A 13198-nucleotide genomic window follows, 5' to 3' on the forward strand; every position below is an offset into this window, starting at 1 on the left:
TCCTCTCAAAAACGTCATCCTTCCTCAAAATAGGTTTAGGTTGGTTTTTATATGAGTTGGGGACGTCTTGGGTCCGAAATAACCGAGTCCCGATCGAAATAGGACATGTTCACGTTTTAAGCGTCCAGGGCAGCATGAGGCGCTGGCCCTGGCACTCAACTTTTTAGCATTTTGTTTTGAGCGCCACAGGTAGTGCCTCACGCTGCATGTGGCCCTTAAATGTGCATTTTTGCCTTTTCTTCCCATTTTCGCTCCAATTCACATGTTTTCGTCCCAAATCGCATCCGAATGATTCCTACACATAAAAATACCACAAATTAGCATAAATCATTATATTATATATACATCCGAAATCTACGAGACATAAGCACAATGTGAGGCAATATATATATAAAAATATGCATATTTTAAGCCAAACATCAATAAGTGTCAACTGTAAAATGTAAGACTTCATCTTCGGATAAGAAAATAATTAAATCTTCTCTTTGATCATCTACTCCTTTCTTTATGAGCTCATTTAGTGCAGTGAGCAGATAGCCAGATACTATGTATAGTTCGATTCAATTCTTTCCATGCATAGGGATCGGACACAATAGATACTTCATAGTGAGCTAATTATACTCACTTTATTCCCATTTAATTATCATGTATACTAAAATAATTGTTCTCAAATACTTATCATTTTATCAATTAACTATCTTTTGTCCAAATTTACTCTTAACATTAATTATTTTAGAATAAAGAAGCATGTAAATAGACAAAGATCAAAGAATTAATAAAGGATAGATTAGTCAAATTACTTTTCTTATTAATATTTTCTTAATGAGCATGTAAAACCTTATCCGGACAACTAAATATAAACAAAGGGAGTACCTTACTCAACCATCAGACCCTTTAGATATTCTTCTTGAGAAATGATCCGATCTGACCCATTCCTCGAATAAAGTTTTTACGGGATCCGTATCTACCAAATAATTCATCATAAATATTTCCATTAAGTTTAAGAATTTCACTAAAGTGAAACACTTTAACACTCTTGCAGGGCGAACACTTAGAGCGTGGAGAACGTGGCATGGAGCTGAACCAAAGATAACGATAGATCTGGCTTTGATATCATAAAGAGAAAACGAATCTTGAACCTAAATTAACATCGAAAGTTAACTCATGAACAAAGAAATAATTCCAGTAATTTCCTCAACGAATGTGAGTCACTCTAATGCCGGACATTTACTCATGAGCAGGGGTGGATTTAAGTCATTTTTACTATGCACGTGAACTCATGTTCTTTTTGCCAAATTAGATAATTCATGTATATATTTTGTAAATATAATATTATCTGTTGGTTTCTATGCTCCAAAAAGGTTTAATTGTGCTCTTAGTTGAATACTGAGTTATTTATTCGAAGGAACATGGAACGATTCTCATTTGATACTTCTTTTTTCTCACTTTTTTAGCAGTTTTGTTGATGGATCCGGTCTTGTCGAACAGGTCCGAATTCGAGGTTCGAACACAAAAGCCCACTAGCCGAGGTGAACTGGTTGCTTTTGATGTCCCACGATTCTGCTAGGTTTAGAAATAAAGGAGAAGGACAGGGGTCGCTAGGTCAGAAAAACGATAACTAAAAAATCTCCCCACGTAGAATTCACATTCTAAAAATCCTAAATCCGCTTCTTCTCACGTGTGGTTTTAGGAAAACTAATAATATGAACAAAGTGCATTCCAAGCTATAGGACGTTTACATAGTTTCGCATTCTAGATAGAGTATTAATGTAATTTGTCCTATTTTCTATTAAATACATTATACACGATATCACACATATATGCATTATAAAAAACTATGGGCAAATGAGAATATTAATAAGTTAATAGGTATGGACTCATCACATGAAGCCAACTGTTCTGTCTAAAAAAGTCAATAACAGCTAACAGCCAATCAATAAGTCAATTAATTGCCAATAATTGCGCAAAAATAACTGCCATGAGCCACCCAATCTCTCTGATGAGCTAATATCCAACAAAAACATTGAATATCATAAAAAATAGAAGAATGAGACAACTTGAAAATAATTCCTTTTTTGTTTTTTTCTCAAAGTGCTTAATAAAACTTCTCAGATAATGAGAGAATAGAAGAAGAGAAACAGAAAGAGGGTTTGCAAAGCAATCTCTCTTCTTTGGATCTCTCAAAATCATATCAATTTTTTATATTTAATTAGTACAATCTGACCCCTCAAAAAGAAAGAAAAAATAGTTTAGAAAGTACCTTTTTCTTCTATATTCAGCATTGCCTTCATTATAATTTTCCATATACTTCATTCCTCCTCTTATCTTTCTTGAAGAATTTTCTCTACATTTTCTTGAGATATTAATCATGAGCAGATTTCGTGTAAATTCGTCTCCTGATTTAGTTGCTAATTTACCATCAGAACAATTCTATGATGATTCAGCTTTAGAAGGTAATGATTGTTCCTTTTTTTTTCTTGCTCATGTTTGGTTTCTTGTGTTGTTCTTGACCTTTCAAAAGTATTTATGGGTGATCATAAGATTCAATGACCCCTCAATGATAAAGTTGTTTCCGTGTGATCCATAGGCCTCGGTTTTGAGCCATGGAAGCAGCCACTAATACTTGCATTAGAGTAGGTTGTCTATATCACACCCCTTGGGGTGTGGTCCTCTCTGGACCTGCGTGAATGCGGAATGCTTTCTGCATCAGCCTGCCCTTTTGCCATAAGATTCAATGAAGAGGAAGTATGATTTTTTTATAAACAGTGTTAGGACCTCTATCTTGAATTTTATGTTTTGTGCACCAGGCTACAACAATTTCTTTTTATTTATACAAATTTTTTGCACTCAACTATTGCAGCATTGTATTTATTGATCAAAGTTTTGTGAGATAGTCGTGTTTTTTATTTAATTTTTTTGGATTTTATGTATTTTTAGGGGTTGCAGCCAACATTAAGTTATTGCTAAAGTTGACTCAAGAGCACAAAAATGCTTGTAACAAAGAGAAGAACGATGGCCGGAGAATGTTGAGGGTGGCAACCATGATGGCCATTCTTGATAATGTTAGGACAAGAATTCAAAAATGTCAATCATTTGGTAACAAGTCATCATCAGAAGCTGAATTAAGTCGATGTAATTCAGAGCTTAAGGTTACTAGTCATGTTCCAATAGACAAGAAGCACCACGAGCCGATGATTGATGAGAAAGAAAAACTACGGAAGCAGCTAAACGCGAGCTTGGTAGCACGAAAGAGCCTCGAGGCCATGTGTTCAAGCTTAGGGAAAGAAAAAGAGATTATGGCATCAGAGCTATCGAAAAAGGTCCACGAGTTGAATGAAATGGAGGACCTCATCAATGATCTAAAAGAACAAAATGAGAGTTTAGTGGAAAGGTTACACGGATGTGCCACCGAGCAAAAAGAAAGGAGGTATAGCAGCGGTGGAGAAACACAAGGAAACATTGCCCTCCAAGAGAGAAATAAGGCACTTTCAGAGCAACTACTAAAGTCATTGGATGGTTATAGATCCATTAAGAGGAAATGGAAGGATGCACAAGCAGAAAACATGGCGATGCATGCAACCATGGAGGAAATGACAGCAAAAGTTGGAGCTGGACTTGCCCGAATCCACAGCTTTAAAGAACGAATTGCCTCAGAAAGTGTGCCCTCGACGGATATCCAAGAGGAAATTGTTGAATTAGAGCATATGTTTGAATGCTTTGAAATGCAAGTTGCAAAACATGGTCAAAAGGAAGGGGAATGTGTCAAACCAAAAGCAGAGATTAGTTCTTGCAAGCCTATAGTTCTTGCATAGAAGATATGCTAACTTAGAAACAAGCCGAACACAAAGGAGAAAAGATGGACTTCAACTTAGTCAGGTTATCTTTAACATGGTCCACAATCATGGCGTTCCACAAATGTACTGAAATGGGGAAAAGATAGCACATTCTTCTCTGCTATGGAGTTAACGTAATGAGTCAAGTATATGGTATGTAATAGGAAAATAACTATGTGATGTTGCTTTTTTTCATGTGTAATTTACAGGTGTAACCTATTCTGTCTTTCAGTTTTATATTAGTGCTAATGACATCAATAATCCGACCTCATTGTCATAACTTGCATTATAACTCATCTTACAAGACCTTGAAGTGCTATTATGGAATTATAATGGAGAGGAGTCTACTTTTTAAAGGAGTAGGGGGTCAGGGAGTCAGCATGATAGATTCTGGAATTTTATGTTCCTCTTATCCTCAGATTTGAACACACCTTTCAAACTATAGAATGTGCAAAGTAAACTGAAATTTAATTGAATCTTTTAACTTATTCATCAAGATATTTTGGGTACTAGTAACTGAATGATGAGATAAACTTTACAGACTGTTGCTTTATAAAACTAGAGACAAAAAGGGTAAGGCTTGCATGCGGTGCTGAATGATGTGAAAAACTTAGTTAGAAATGTTAACACTATTCCAGATCCAGCAACTTGGAGCCAGCAATGCAGTTAAGAATCCAAGTGCTGCTGGCCGCTACAGCTCCGGTGGAACTAGCCAAAGCTTCTGCATCCGATCGTTTTTTTTCTATTACTTCAGACTTATCAAGTTGCTCGCGACTATAAATTACAAAAGGTGGAAGGCATCCAGGTGAAAGAATTTCCTGATTCACTGCTACAGGCTTCCTGTTGAGGACAATTCCTCCAGCAGCAATAACAAGGTCATGTAGATAGCTCTTGTAGGAAGGTGAAAAGTCACCCATAAAAAAGAACTTGTATCCATTGAAAAGCTTTGGTTGCTGCAAAACAGGAATTTTGGCATTTAAAGAATACATAAGAGGATTTTAATGCAAATGATGAAATGTCCATCCTAAAGATTATCTTAGTTAAAGCAGGAAATTTGTAAATACAGCCAGCAGAAGATGAAAATGCAGCGAGACCTATAAGCAACCAGTAGAACAGAGGGAAGTGAAGGTTGAGATTTAAGTTCATCCTTCTTGAATCTAAACTGATATCCTTGCTGTCCAGATATTGAGGGGGGATAAGGAATTAAACTGACATTCTTAACTCTACAAACATTCTAGTTGAAGTTCCATTCTCTTTCTGGAACGGGAATGCATAGAACCTAAAAGAGTGATTTATCCACCTAAGGAATTAAACATTTCTCTTAACTGCCATTACACCCAGGACCTGAAATGCGCTTGATTAGTTTGTTATTAATGATAAATCCGGAGAAAGGTGTACCTTGTTTAAAATCCTCGATCTTCCAAGCTTAGGGCCATCCACGATGCCATGAGCATCCGTTTTAATCTCATATTGCTGCTCATCGACAAATTCTGTGGCTTCCAAGCAAGCAATAATCCCTGCAAGCATAAAAACCAAATATCAAGATGGACCAAACAGAAGCTAAACTCTGGCTGTAGAGAAAACACATTTGTAACACAACATATTCATTTGCAGTTACGAAAAGAAAAGGTTACTGACAGTCAATGCTCAATATCCATTTCCCAGCCAAGACACCCATCAAGTATTTGAGAGTTCTTCGGCATGTCCCTTTCTCATCTGTAGAAGCAATAACATGGGTGACACTTAGGTCCCAGTTCTTGACTACTGTCACTCCAGACAACCTCTTTAATGAAGAAACAAGCTCCTGCAAGGAGAAAATTTAAGTTATCCAGTTAATGAACCTCACTTATCTCAAAAAATATCATCTGCAAATATTATTCTGTTTACTCACTTTTTCATCAGCAGTTAGAGCTGAACTACAGAGCACCAAGCTCTTATTCTTCTTCTGAGACTTCCACTGCGAAGTAGCAGCATTATCAGGTGTTGCCGAGACTTTAGGCTGGTGGATATTAGAACTTCTGCAGATTAAAGACAATGAGAAGGGGACTTAGAACTTTGAGCCAAAATCTAAATTTTTTAGCTAACAATTCTAAGAATCTGTTGATCCAACCTTTTGATACTTTCTTTAATCCGGGACTGTTTTCGAGGGACCTCGCATGGCAGCTTAGAGTTGGCATGCAAAGGGCATAACATAACAAAGTTATCCTGAAACAATGAAAATAGAGTAAGTGATGCTGCTTTTTTAATAAAATATAGGTCTGAGGAAACGAATTTAAGACGTACATAATCCCATCGACACTCTGGTGTCAACTTGGCACAAGGAACATGAAAGCTTTTGCGACAACTCGTCTCATAACACCCAAGAGCTGCCCCCTTTACTCCACAGAAAAAACAAGTAATCCTCCGGCTCCTCTTCAGCTCAGCATCAAGGTTGACCGCATAATCTTCTTCAAAATATACATTAGGGGCCCTGTAGATGTGCATTTCTGTTTTTTACACTAGAAACGATTTGACTTGAAACAGATTCAACGAGTCTAGAATGATTTATGCACAAATGAATAAAAGTTTTGATGATGACAAATTGCTATACATTGAACAATGAACACAATAGATGTAGACAAGAAATATACACTTCTGTTTTATCTTAAATAAGAAAAATACACTTTCTTAACCTTGACATTTGTGACACTGATGATGAAATTATCTAGAAAACCAAGAATTTTCTGATGCATTAGAGATTATTTATGACTTACTATACCACTTTTATATGAAGGATTTATAAAGAGAGGATTATTACCATTCTGCACAATGCTTATGCACATGTATAACACCAGATACTCCATTGACATCTTCTTTAACAGGCTTTCCATTAAGGTAGCTTATCATGACTCCTGAAATCTGAAAATTGGTTATGAAAAATGGAAGTATATAATCAATATACAAAGTCAAGAGGCAAACAGCTCCAAGAATAAATAGGAGGAACCAGAAAAGAAAAACACAATCAATGACTTATACCTCAGATTCCTCTGCTGAACGGCAGAAAGCACACTGGATCTTGTTGTGGCTTGCCTCACACTTCCGCAAAACCAATCCATTCACGTCCAAAACAGATTTCTCTGTTTCCAATGATTTATGCACTCTCTTCTGAATCTTTTCAAGTGTAATATTTTCCTTGCCAGCAAGCTGCTCATCTTCAGAAAACTTCACTTTTTTCTTACCATGAAGCTTGCCATCACACTCAAGCTCACATTTCTTGATTTGTGTACCAGAAGGAGTAGCTTCCCCATCATTATCCATGGGAAGCAATCTATTTGCTGCCAAATGCAAAGCTTCATCTTGGGTTTGTGTAATGTTATCTTTAGCAGTTCTCTGTCTGTGCTTTGGTCTAAAACGAATTTTATTTTGTTCACCAATAGATCTCTGGTCCTGTTTATGACATGCCTTCAAGTCAAGTGTCTCAATGCTTCCTTCACTGTGTTTTTTCTGATCCCCAAGAGTAGACATATCGAAGGACTTGGGCTGACTGCTCTTGCGAAGTCTTTTAGCACAACATGAAGTGGAACTGTCTTCTATTGCTGACCCTGTGACATTTGTAGCAGAACTACCCTTTTTCTTGTTTTTCAAATCTTTGTTCTTTGAGTTAAGTACATAGGCATCTTCCTGATTGTTCTTCATTGTTTGTTCAGCTGCTTTTTGTAAGTTATTATGAAATTCTGATACTTCACCAATTATTTTCTTGCCTTGTTTCTTCTTAGTGCATCTAAGTGCCTTACTCTGGCTAGACTTGCAAACAACACCTTTGGTCCCAGTGATTTCATTTTCAAGAGGAAATAAAGAGTGTGACTTCAGTTGTTCTTTATCACTACCCTCTACATTTACCACAACTGTGCTGTCCTGAGTTGCTGATTCCACACTATGCCTTTTTAGTGAGGGCGCTCGAGTCTTCTCTTGAGCTGCAGCACACTCAGTATCTTTAATCTAAACCAGCAAAAGAGAAATAAATTAGAAACTAAACAAGTTTAGAGATTGAGAAAGAGGAAAACATTTCTGACTCCCTTGGCAATAATGTACTGCAAAGAAATACCTTCGTCTTGTAGGGGCTCGAACAAAGTTCGGGAGAGCAAGCTCTTTGTGTCCAGTCGAACATCTCACTGTCAAAAAGATCTGCTCCATTTGCTGCATTATGAGTTCCACTCTGTATAGCAAGAAAGTGGGAAAACCAATGAAACTTCTTCAATAAAATACACAGAAAGTGTGAACATGAACAAGATCATCATTAAGCTCAACTCTGGATCACAAAACACAAAAGCTAAGTTGAAGGGTAAGAAAGGAGGATATCCAAAAACTTGAGGTTTCTATATACATTTTTATGTACTGTGAGGAAGCTGAAAAAACAAATACCAAATGATTAAAAAAAAAGTAGACTGGGAAGCATTCCTCTCCTAATCTAGCGGGAAACAAAAAAGATCAAATAAGCAATACTAGAGAAGGATTCAGTAAATCAGAGTGTAATGTTAAAGCTTATCTGGCATACAGATCAGACCAAACAATCCAATCTTATCAATTTTCTATTTAAGAGTACACTTTATTCTGGAGCGGAAGCAGTTGTTTCTTAGTATAAATTGGATATCATGTTACTTACTTTTGGAGACAGTTCACAGTGGACCTCATCATCCATGTCCTTTATATCACTGAAGCATGGAATAACTGGAGGTGTATCCCTGATAATGTCTCCATCTGTTTGCTGACTTGACCTTTCTACATCCTCCTCTTCTCTCAGCCAGAAGAATGGAGATAGTACTGGTTCTCCTTTTTCATTTAGCATAGACCTGTCTTTCTCAATCACCAAAGGTTTCTGAGCTTCGTTGGTGATGGATTTACCATTTCCACCAGCCAACTTTGAGGGTGGCGGAGTCTCTAGAGGTGGATATTGTGGCACCTGCACTCTCTTTTTGGTCGGAAAAGAAGGTCTAATAAGATTTGATCCGGTATTCTTTTTGTTGCACTCTGAAGATTTTTTTGATCCTTTCCCTCTTTTTCTTTTCTGATTATCTGTGGCTGGAGCCTCAGTTACAGTTTTACCTTCATCTGGGAGTCCACAAGTTTGTTTGCCATTAGATTGGTTGTCTTCACCTGCATATGAGATAAAGATGCTCAAATCAAAATTATTTACTGAAATGATAATAACTACTTCTAAATTGGCTGAATCAAAGTAAATTCTTCAGAACCATAATACGAATCAAAATATATTATTTGGATTATGTTCAGGACTAAAGAATGAATATCAGATGCAAACAAGAGTTATTGACATCCGTACCATATAATGCTCTACGGGAATCATAAATATGATTTCTTTGGTGAGGTGGAATGTTAACAATATTAAACCTAACTTGATAAAAGCTAAACATATTAAAGCTCATTTGTTTTGATTGGAAACAAGGTAGATAAAACAAAAACATGCAAGTTTAACAAATTTAAGACACACTTGTTCAAACATGGATTAGAGCCCCAAACTATCCATCCCAAAACGCCCTTGTTAAACAAGGGCTCATGATAATAGTAGGTGCATTTGTACATGCAAAAGCACAACTGGTGGGATATTACCTGATACTTTGGATGACGGATTGGTTTGAGTAACAAATATATTGACTCCTGAAGCAACTTCCATGTTCTTATAGATGTTCACCAAATTATCCATGTGCAGAGCAGGTCGGATTTCTATAACACCAAAAAATTAGAAGTTAAATAAAGAGAAAAAACAGAGTTATAATAACCTATATAAAGAAAGCAGCAATGAGAATGTTACTTTGTTAAAGCAAATTGAACTAACTTAAGTGTGTGTAACTAGACATGTAAGCTCTAACAAGTAGAGCCATAATAACTCCAACTCTCCCAGAGCACAGGGGAATCATGAAAGAACATGCGAAACAGGGAAACTGGCTTGTTACTCACACATTATGCACCAAATTAAAGTGTACTTCTGATTGAACCTCATGGCTAGAACCTTAACATTTATATACTTCAAAGAGGTAAAACATATTTTAGCCATCCATCATGTCATTAAATTTAAGCTACCAAAGCCATCAAATTATTCCTAGTATACCTGTTAGGCCAACTGCATACACAGTCGCCGCAATAATGACTGAAGCAAAATCCAAGACTTCAATGTTTGAGCATTATGTTTACATGAGTAATTAAAACCATAATTCCATAAACCATTTTATTAGCCCTATCATTGATCCTAAGGAAAATACTTTAGCACAGGGCCAAATCCATCATGTAAGCTATGGGTTCAACCGAACCCAATAGTTTCAGCCTAGACACAATATATGTGTTAAGCAATTCACTAATATATGAATAAATATTAAATTTTGAACTCGATTATTAACACTTGAGGTCATGTCCTAGAATCCTGAACCCATTCAGTTCAAATCCTAGATCTACATCTGCTTTAACAAATACAAACGCAACATATAAAACTTGGCACTATAAGAATAACAAAAGGGCACAAACCTCTGCGATGAAAAGGAACTTTGCACACTGGACAATTGGACCCTAATTTCATAGTAGTCTGAATACATAAACTGCCAAAAAAAAAAATTACTTCAATTTCGACTAGAAAACATCAAATTTGCATATATAAACATTTCTATATACATTACTTACTTGCAAAATACATGATTGCATGTAAGTGAAACGGCCGAATTCAACAGACTCAAGCTGCGAACAAAAGAGCAAAACGAAATATTAATATAAATTCCCAGCAAAAAATTTATAAAAAAAAAACTAATAATTCCTGAGTTAACTGTACCAGATGGGACACTTGAGCTCTCTTCCCATTTTTTCAAGATGTGAAGTATCTGCCATTTTTTATTGCCCTGATAATTAGTGAATTTCTTCGTAGTTGTGAAATGAGAGTTGTGTTTGGCTATGGATGATTTATGGGGTTTGGGGTAAGAAAGTTGTGACTTGTGAGAGAAGCTGAATAATGAAGAGTGAATAAATGCGAATTTTTTGAATTTTTACTGAAAGCGCGCTTATTCTGTCCCGCCACAATATTAGGATTTTTCGCCCTTGATTTGAGTAGGTGGATTCCGAGCATCCGACCCATTAACCCGCCCATTTAACAATTACCCATTCATTTACAAGTTTTACAGCTTACAAGGAATGAAAGTGAAAAATCCTGTGGTACACTATGGCCCCGTTTGTCCATTAAAAAATAATAATAATAAAAATAAAAATTCAAAGATATGTTTGTCCATAAAAATTTGTAAGTTTTTAAAAAAATTGGAAAATGAGTTTTTCAAAAATCAAAAAGTGGTTTTGACCACTTTTTCAAAAATTTCAGAAATATTTTTTCCTTACTCACAAAACTATAACATTTTTTCAAGTGAAATGCATATCCAAACATAATTTCAAATCAATACCATTTTTCAACTTAACTCCAAATACTATTTTTTTTCTAAAAATTATAATTTTTATGTCCAAACACCTACTATATATTGTATTTTTTTAGTGTTCTCATTGAGTTTATAATATTAATAATTTTATATTAAAAAAATAAGCAATTCTTTTAATAGAATGTCTACAAAGAATTATTTTGTCGTAAAATAATTATGTCATGACCTTACAATATGATCTCATATTTGTCACTTCTTCTTTATATAATTTTCTGTCAATTTCTATTTTGTTGTGTAGCATAAATGCATAATTTTCCTCCCCCTTCCTTATTTTATTAAAGGTGATAGCCGTGGCGGATTTATGTATTGAGATATGGGTGCTGAACCACCCATTGGTTTTGGCCAAATTGTGTTATGTATTTATAGATAATACTTAAAAATTTAAATAATTGACGAGGAACACTCATTATAATCATGTTTGACCACTGTAAATTCACACTAAAATCAGTGAAGCGTCCACAACCTATAAATTCTGGATCCGCCGCTGGGTGATAGTGAATAATAGCATGTTTAGCCAAGCTACTAAAATCAGTTTATTTTGAGAAGTGTTTTTTTCTTAAAAGTGTTTTTCTCATAAATACTTTTGGTGAGAAGCAGTTTGTGTTTGGCTAATCAATTTAAAAATCGCTTCTGAGCAGCAATTAGTATTTGGCCAAGCTGTAAAAAAATGATTCTAAGTATATTTTTCTCAAAAATACTTTTCAAAAAGTGTTTCCCGAGATAAGCTATTTTTTTCTACTTCTCCAAAATTGCTCATGCTTCTTTACTCAATAGCTTCTTTTTTTGTTTCCTATAGAAGCTTGATCAAATACTTTAATTTTTGGGGGAAAAGTGCTTTTAAACTTGAAAAAGCTCTACAAGCCAACAAAGAAAATTCAGTAACAAAGTAATACGATCTTGAGTAGTGTAGAACTGCCAATTCTGGGAATAAATTAATAGAATTTAAATATAATATTATTAAAAAAATCTACAAGTGTTTGTATGAAGAAACAAGTCTCCGCATCCCGATACAAAAGCCGGAAAAATTATGTTTCAGGAAAAATGTAAGTTTGAATTTAGTTTTCTATGTCTTAACAAACCCCAAAGGAAACAATATAAAGGAAAAAATTATGCGACATAGCGAATATCTATGACATAGCTGTTGGATCCGTGGTTCTCCTGTATTTGTAAATAATAATTCTGGAAAAAATAAAACGTTAGCTTATAAACGTAAATTTAAATGCGACAGTAATTAATTCGAGCTCACTGAATTCACAGTGTTTCCTTAAGGAATTTAATCTCCTCCCAGTACCCAAGGTTATAGATTATTTCCTCCCAGAATAGAACGAATTACACACTGGTGTAGCGGTACTTCAAACCCCAGTGTTTCAGCGAACACAAAGTTCGGCAGCAAATCACACTTATGGATGCTTTGTTTGTAGTTAAAAACAATGCAGAATAAGGAGGACAACTCAGAAGTCGAATGGAAATTCTGAAAGGAAGGAATGCAAAGTATAGTCAATGTTGAATTCTTACTGAAGAGAATATCAGATTGCAATTCGTTTTTTCAGTGTATACGCAGTGTATACAGAGTGTATATTAAGTGTATACAGAGTGTTTCGAGTGTTTTTTCCGATGTGTTCTTCTTTCTCTCCAACTTATGCTCTATTTATAGCAGTTATTTGAGATAAATCCGCCCCCTACATGGTGCAACAAGCACTAGGCTATCATGGAGGAAGCACTTACATGGTGGAATGTACACTTGCTTGGTGGGAGGAGCACTTGCACCATTGTGGGAGGTGCACTAGGCTGCTTATTGCTTAGTGTTGCAACACAATACACGGATTGGAAAACATTCGTTACAAACACGGATTATATCACGTTAATATTCACTATTAACAAATAAATTTGGTCCAAAAAATTAAT

The 13198-nt window shown here is 35.5% G+C and overlaps 2 protein-coding genes across 2 annotated transcripts; one reads left to right on the forward strand and one right to left on the reverse strand.

Annotated features, from left to right (window-relative positions):
• The first annotated feature begins 2077 nt into the window (after nucleotides 1-2077).
• Nucleotides 2078-4104, forward strand: LOC104233610 (uncharacterized). The gene is made up of 2 exons (XM_009787035.2): nucleotides 2078-2453; nucleotides 2938-4104. Exons 1-2 carry the CDS (start codon nucleotides 2369-2371, stop codon nucleotides 3810-3812), a joined length of 960 nt encoding a protein of 319 aa, XP_009785337.1. The 5' UTR covers nucleotides 2078-2368; the 3' UTR covers nucleotides 3813-4104.
• Nucleotides 4105-4280: 176 nt separating this feature from the next.
• LOC104233611 (protein BREAST CANCER SUSCEPTIBILITY 1 homolog) lies at nucleotides 4281-10816 on the reverse strand. The gene is made up of 14 exons (XM_009787036.2): nucleotides 10645-10816; nucleotides 10500-10553; nucleotides 10347-10417; nucleotides 9438-9551; nucleotides 8476-8966; nucleotides 7918-8028; nucleotides 6849-7811; nucleotides 6631-6731; nucleotides 6117-6303; nucleotides 5944-6038; nucleotides 5725-5851; nucleotides 5472-5637; nucleotides 5232-5350; nucleotides 4281-4786 (listed from the first exon to the last, which is right to left on the reverse strand). The coding sequence occupies exons 1-14, from the start codon at nucleotides 10698-10700 to the stop codon at nucleotides 4463-4465; spliced, it is 2979 nt and encodes a 992-aa protein (XP_009785338.1). The 5' UTR covers nucleotides 10701-10816; the 3' UTR covers nucleotides 4281-4462.
• Nucleotides 10817-13198: the final 2382 nt, after the last annotated feature.

This window comes from Nicotiana sylvestris, chromosome 12 (assembly GCF_000393655.2).
Source record: "Nicotiana sylvestris chromosome 12, ASM39365v2, whole genome shotgun sequence".
NCBI classification, from domain to species: Eukaryota; Viridiplantae; Streptophyta; class Magnoliopsida; order Solanales; family Solanaceae; genus Nicotiana; species Nicotiana sylvestris.

Coding starts and splice junctions, on each gene's coding strand:
- LOC104233610 (XM_009787035.2), top strand. CDS start 2,369: ATGAGCAGATTTCGTGTAAATTCGTCTCCTGATTTAGTTGCTAATTTA. Junction 2,454..2,937: donor TGATGATTCAGCTTTAGAAG/GTAATGATTGTT, acceptor ATGTATTTTTAG/GGGTTGCAGCCAACATTAAG.
- LOC104233611 (XM_009787036.2), bottom strand. CDS start 10,700: ATGGCAGATACTTCACATCTTGAAAAAATGGGAAGAGAGCTCAAGTGT. Junction 10,554..10,644: donor GAGCTCAAGTGTCCCATCTG/GTACAGTTAACT, acceptor TTTTGTTCGCAG/CTTGAGTCTGTTGAATTCGG. Junction 9,552..10,346: donor AGTTCCTTTTCATCGCAGAG/GTTTGTGCCCTT, acceptor TTGGTGTTATAG/AAATCCGACCTGCTCTGCAC.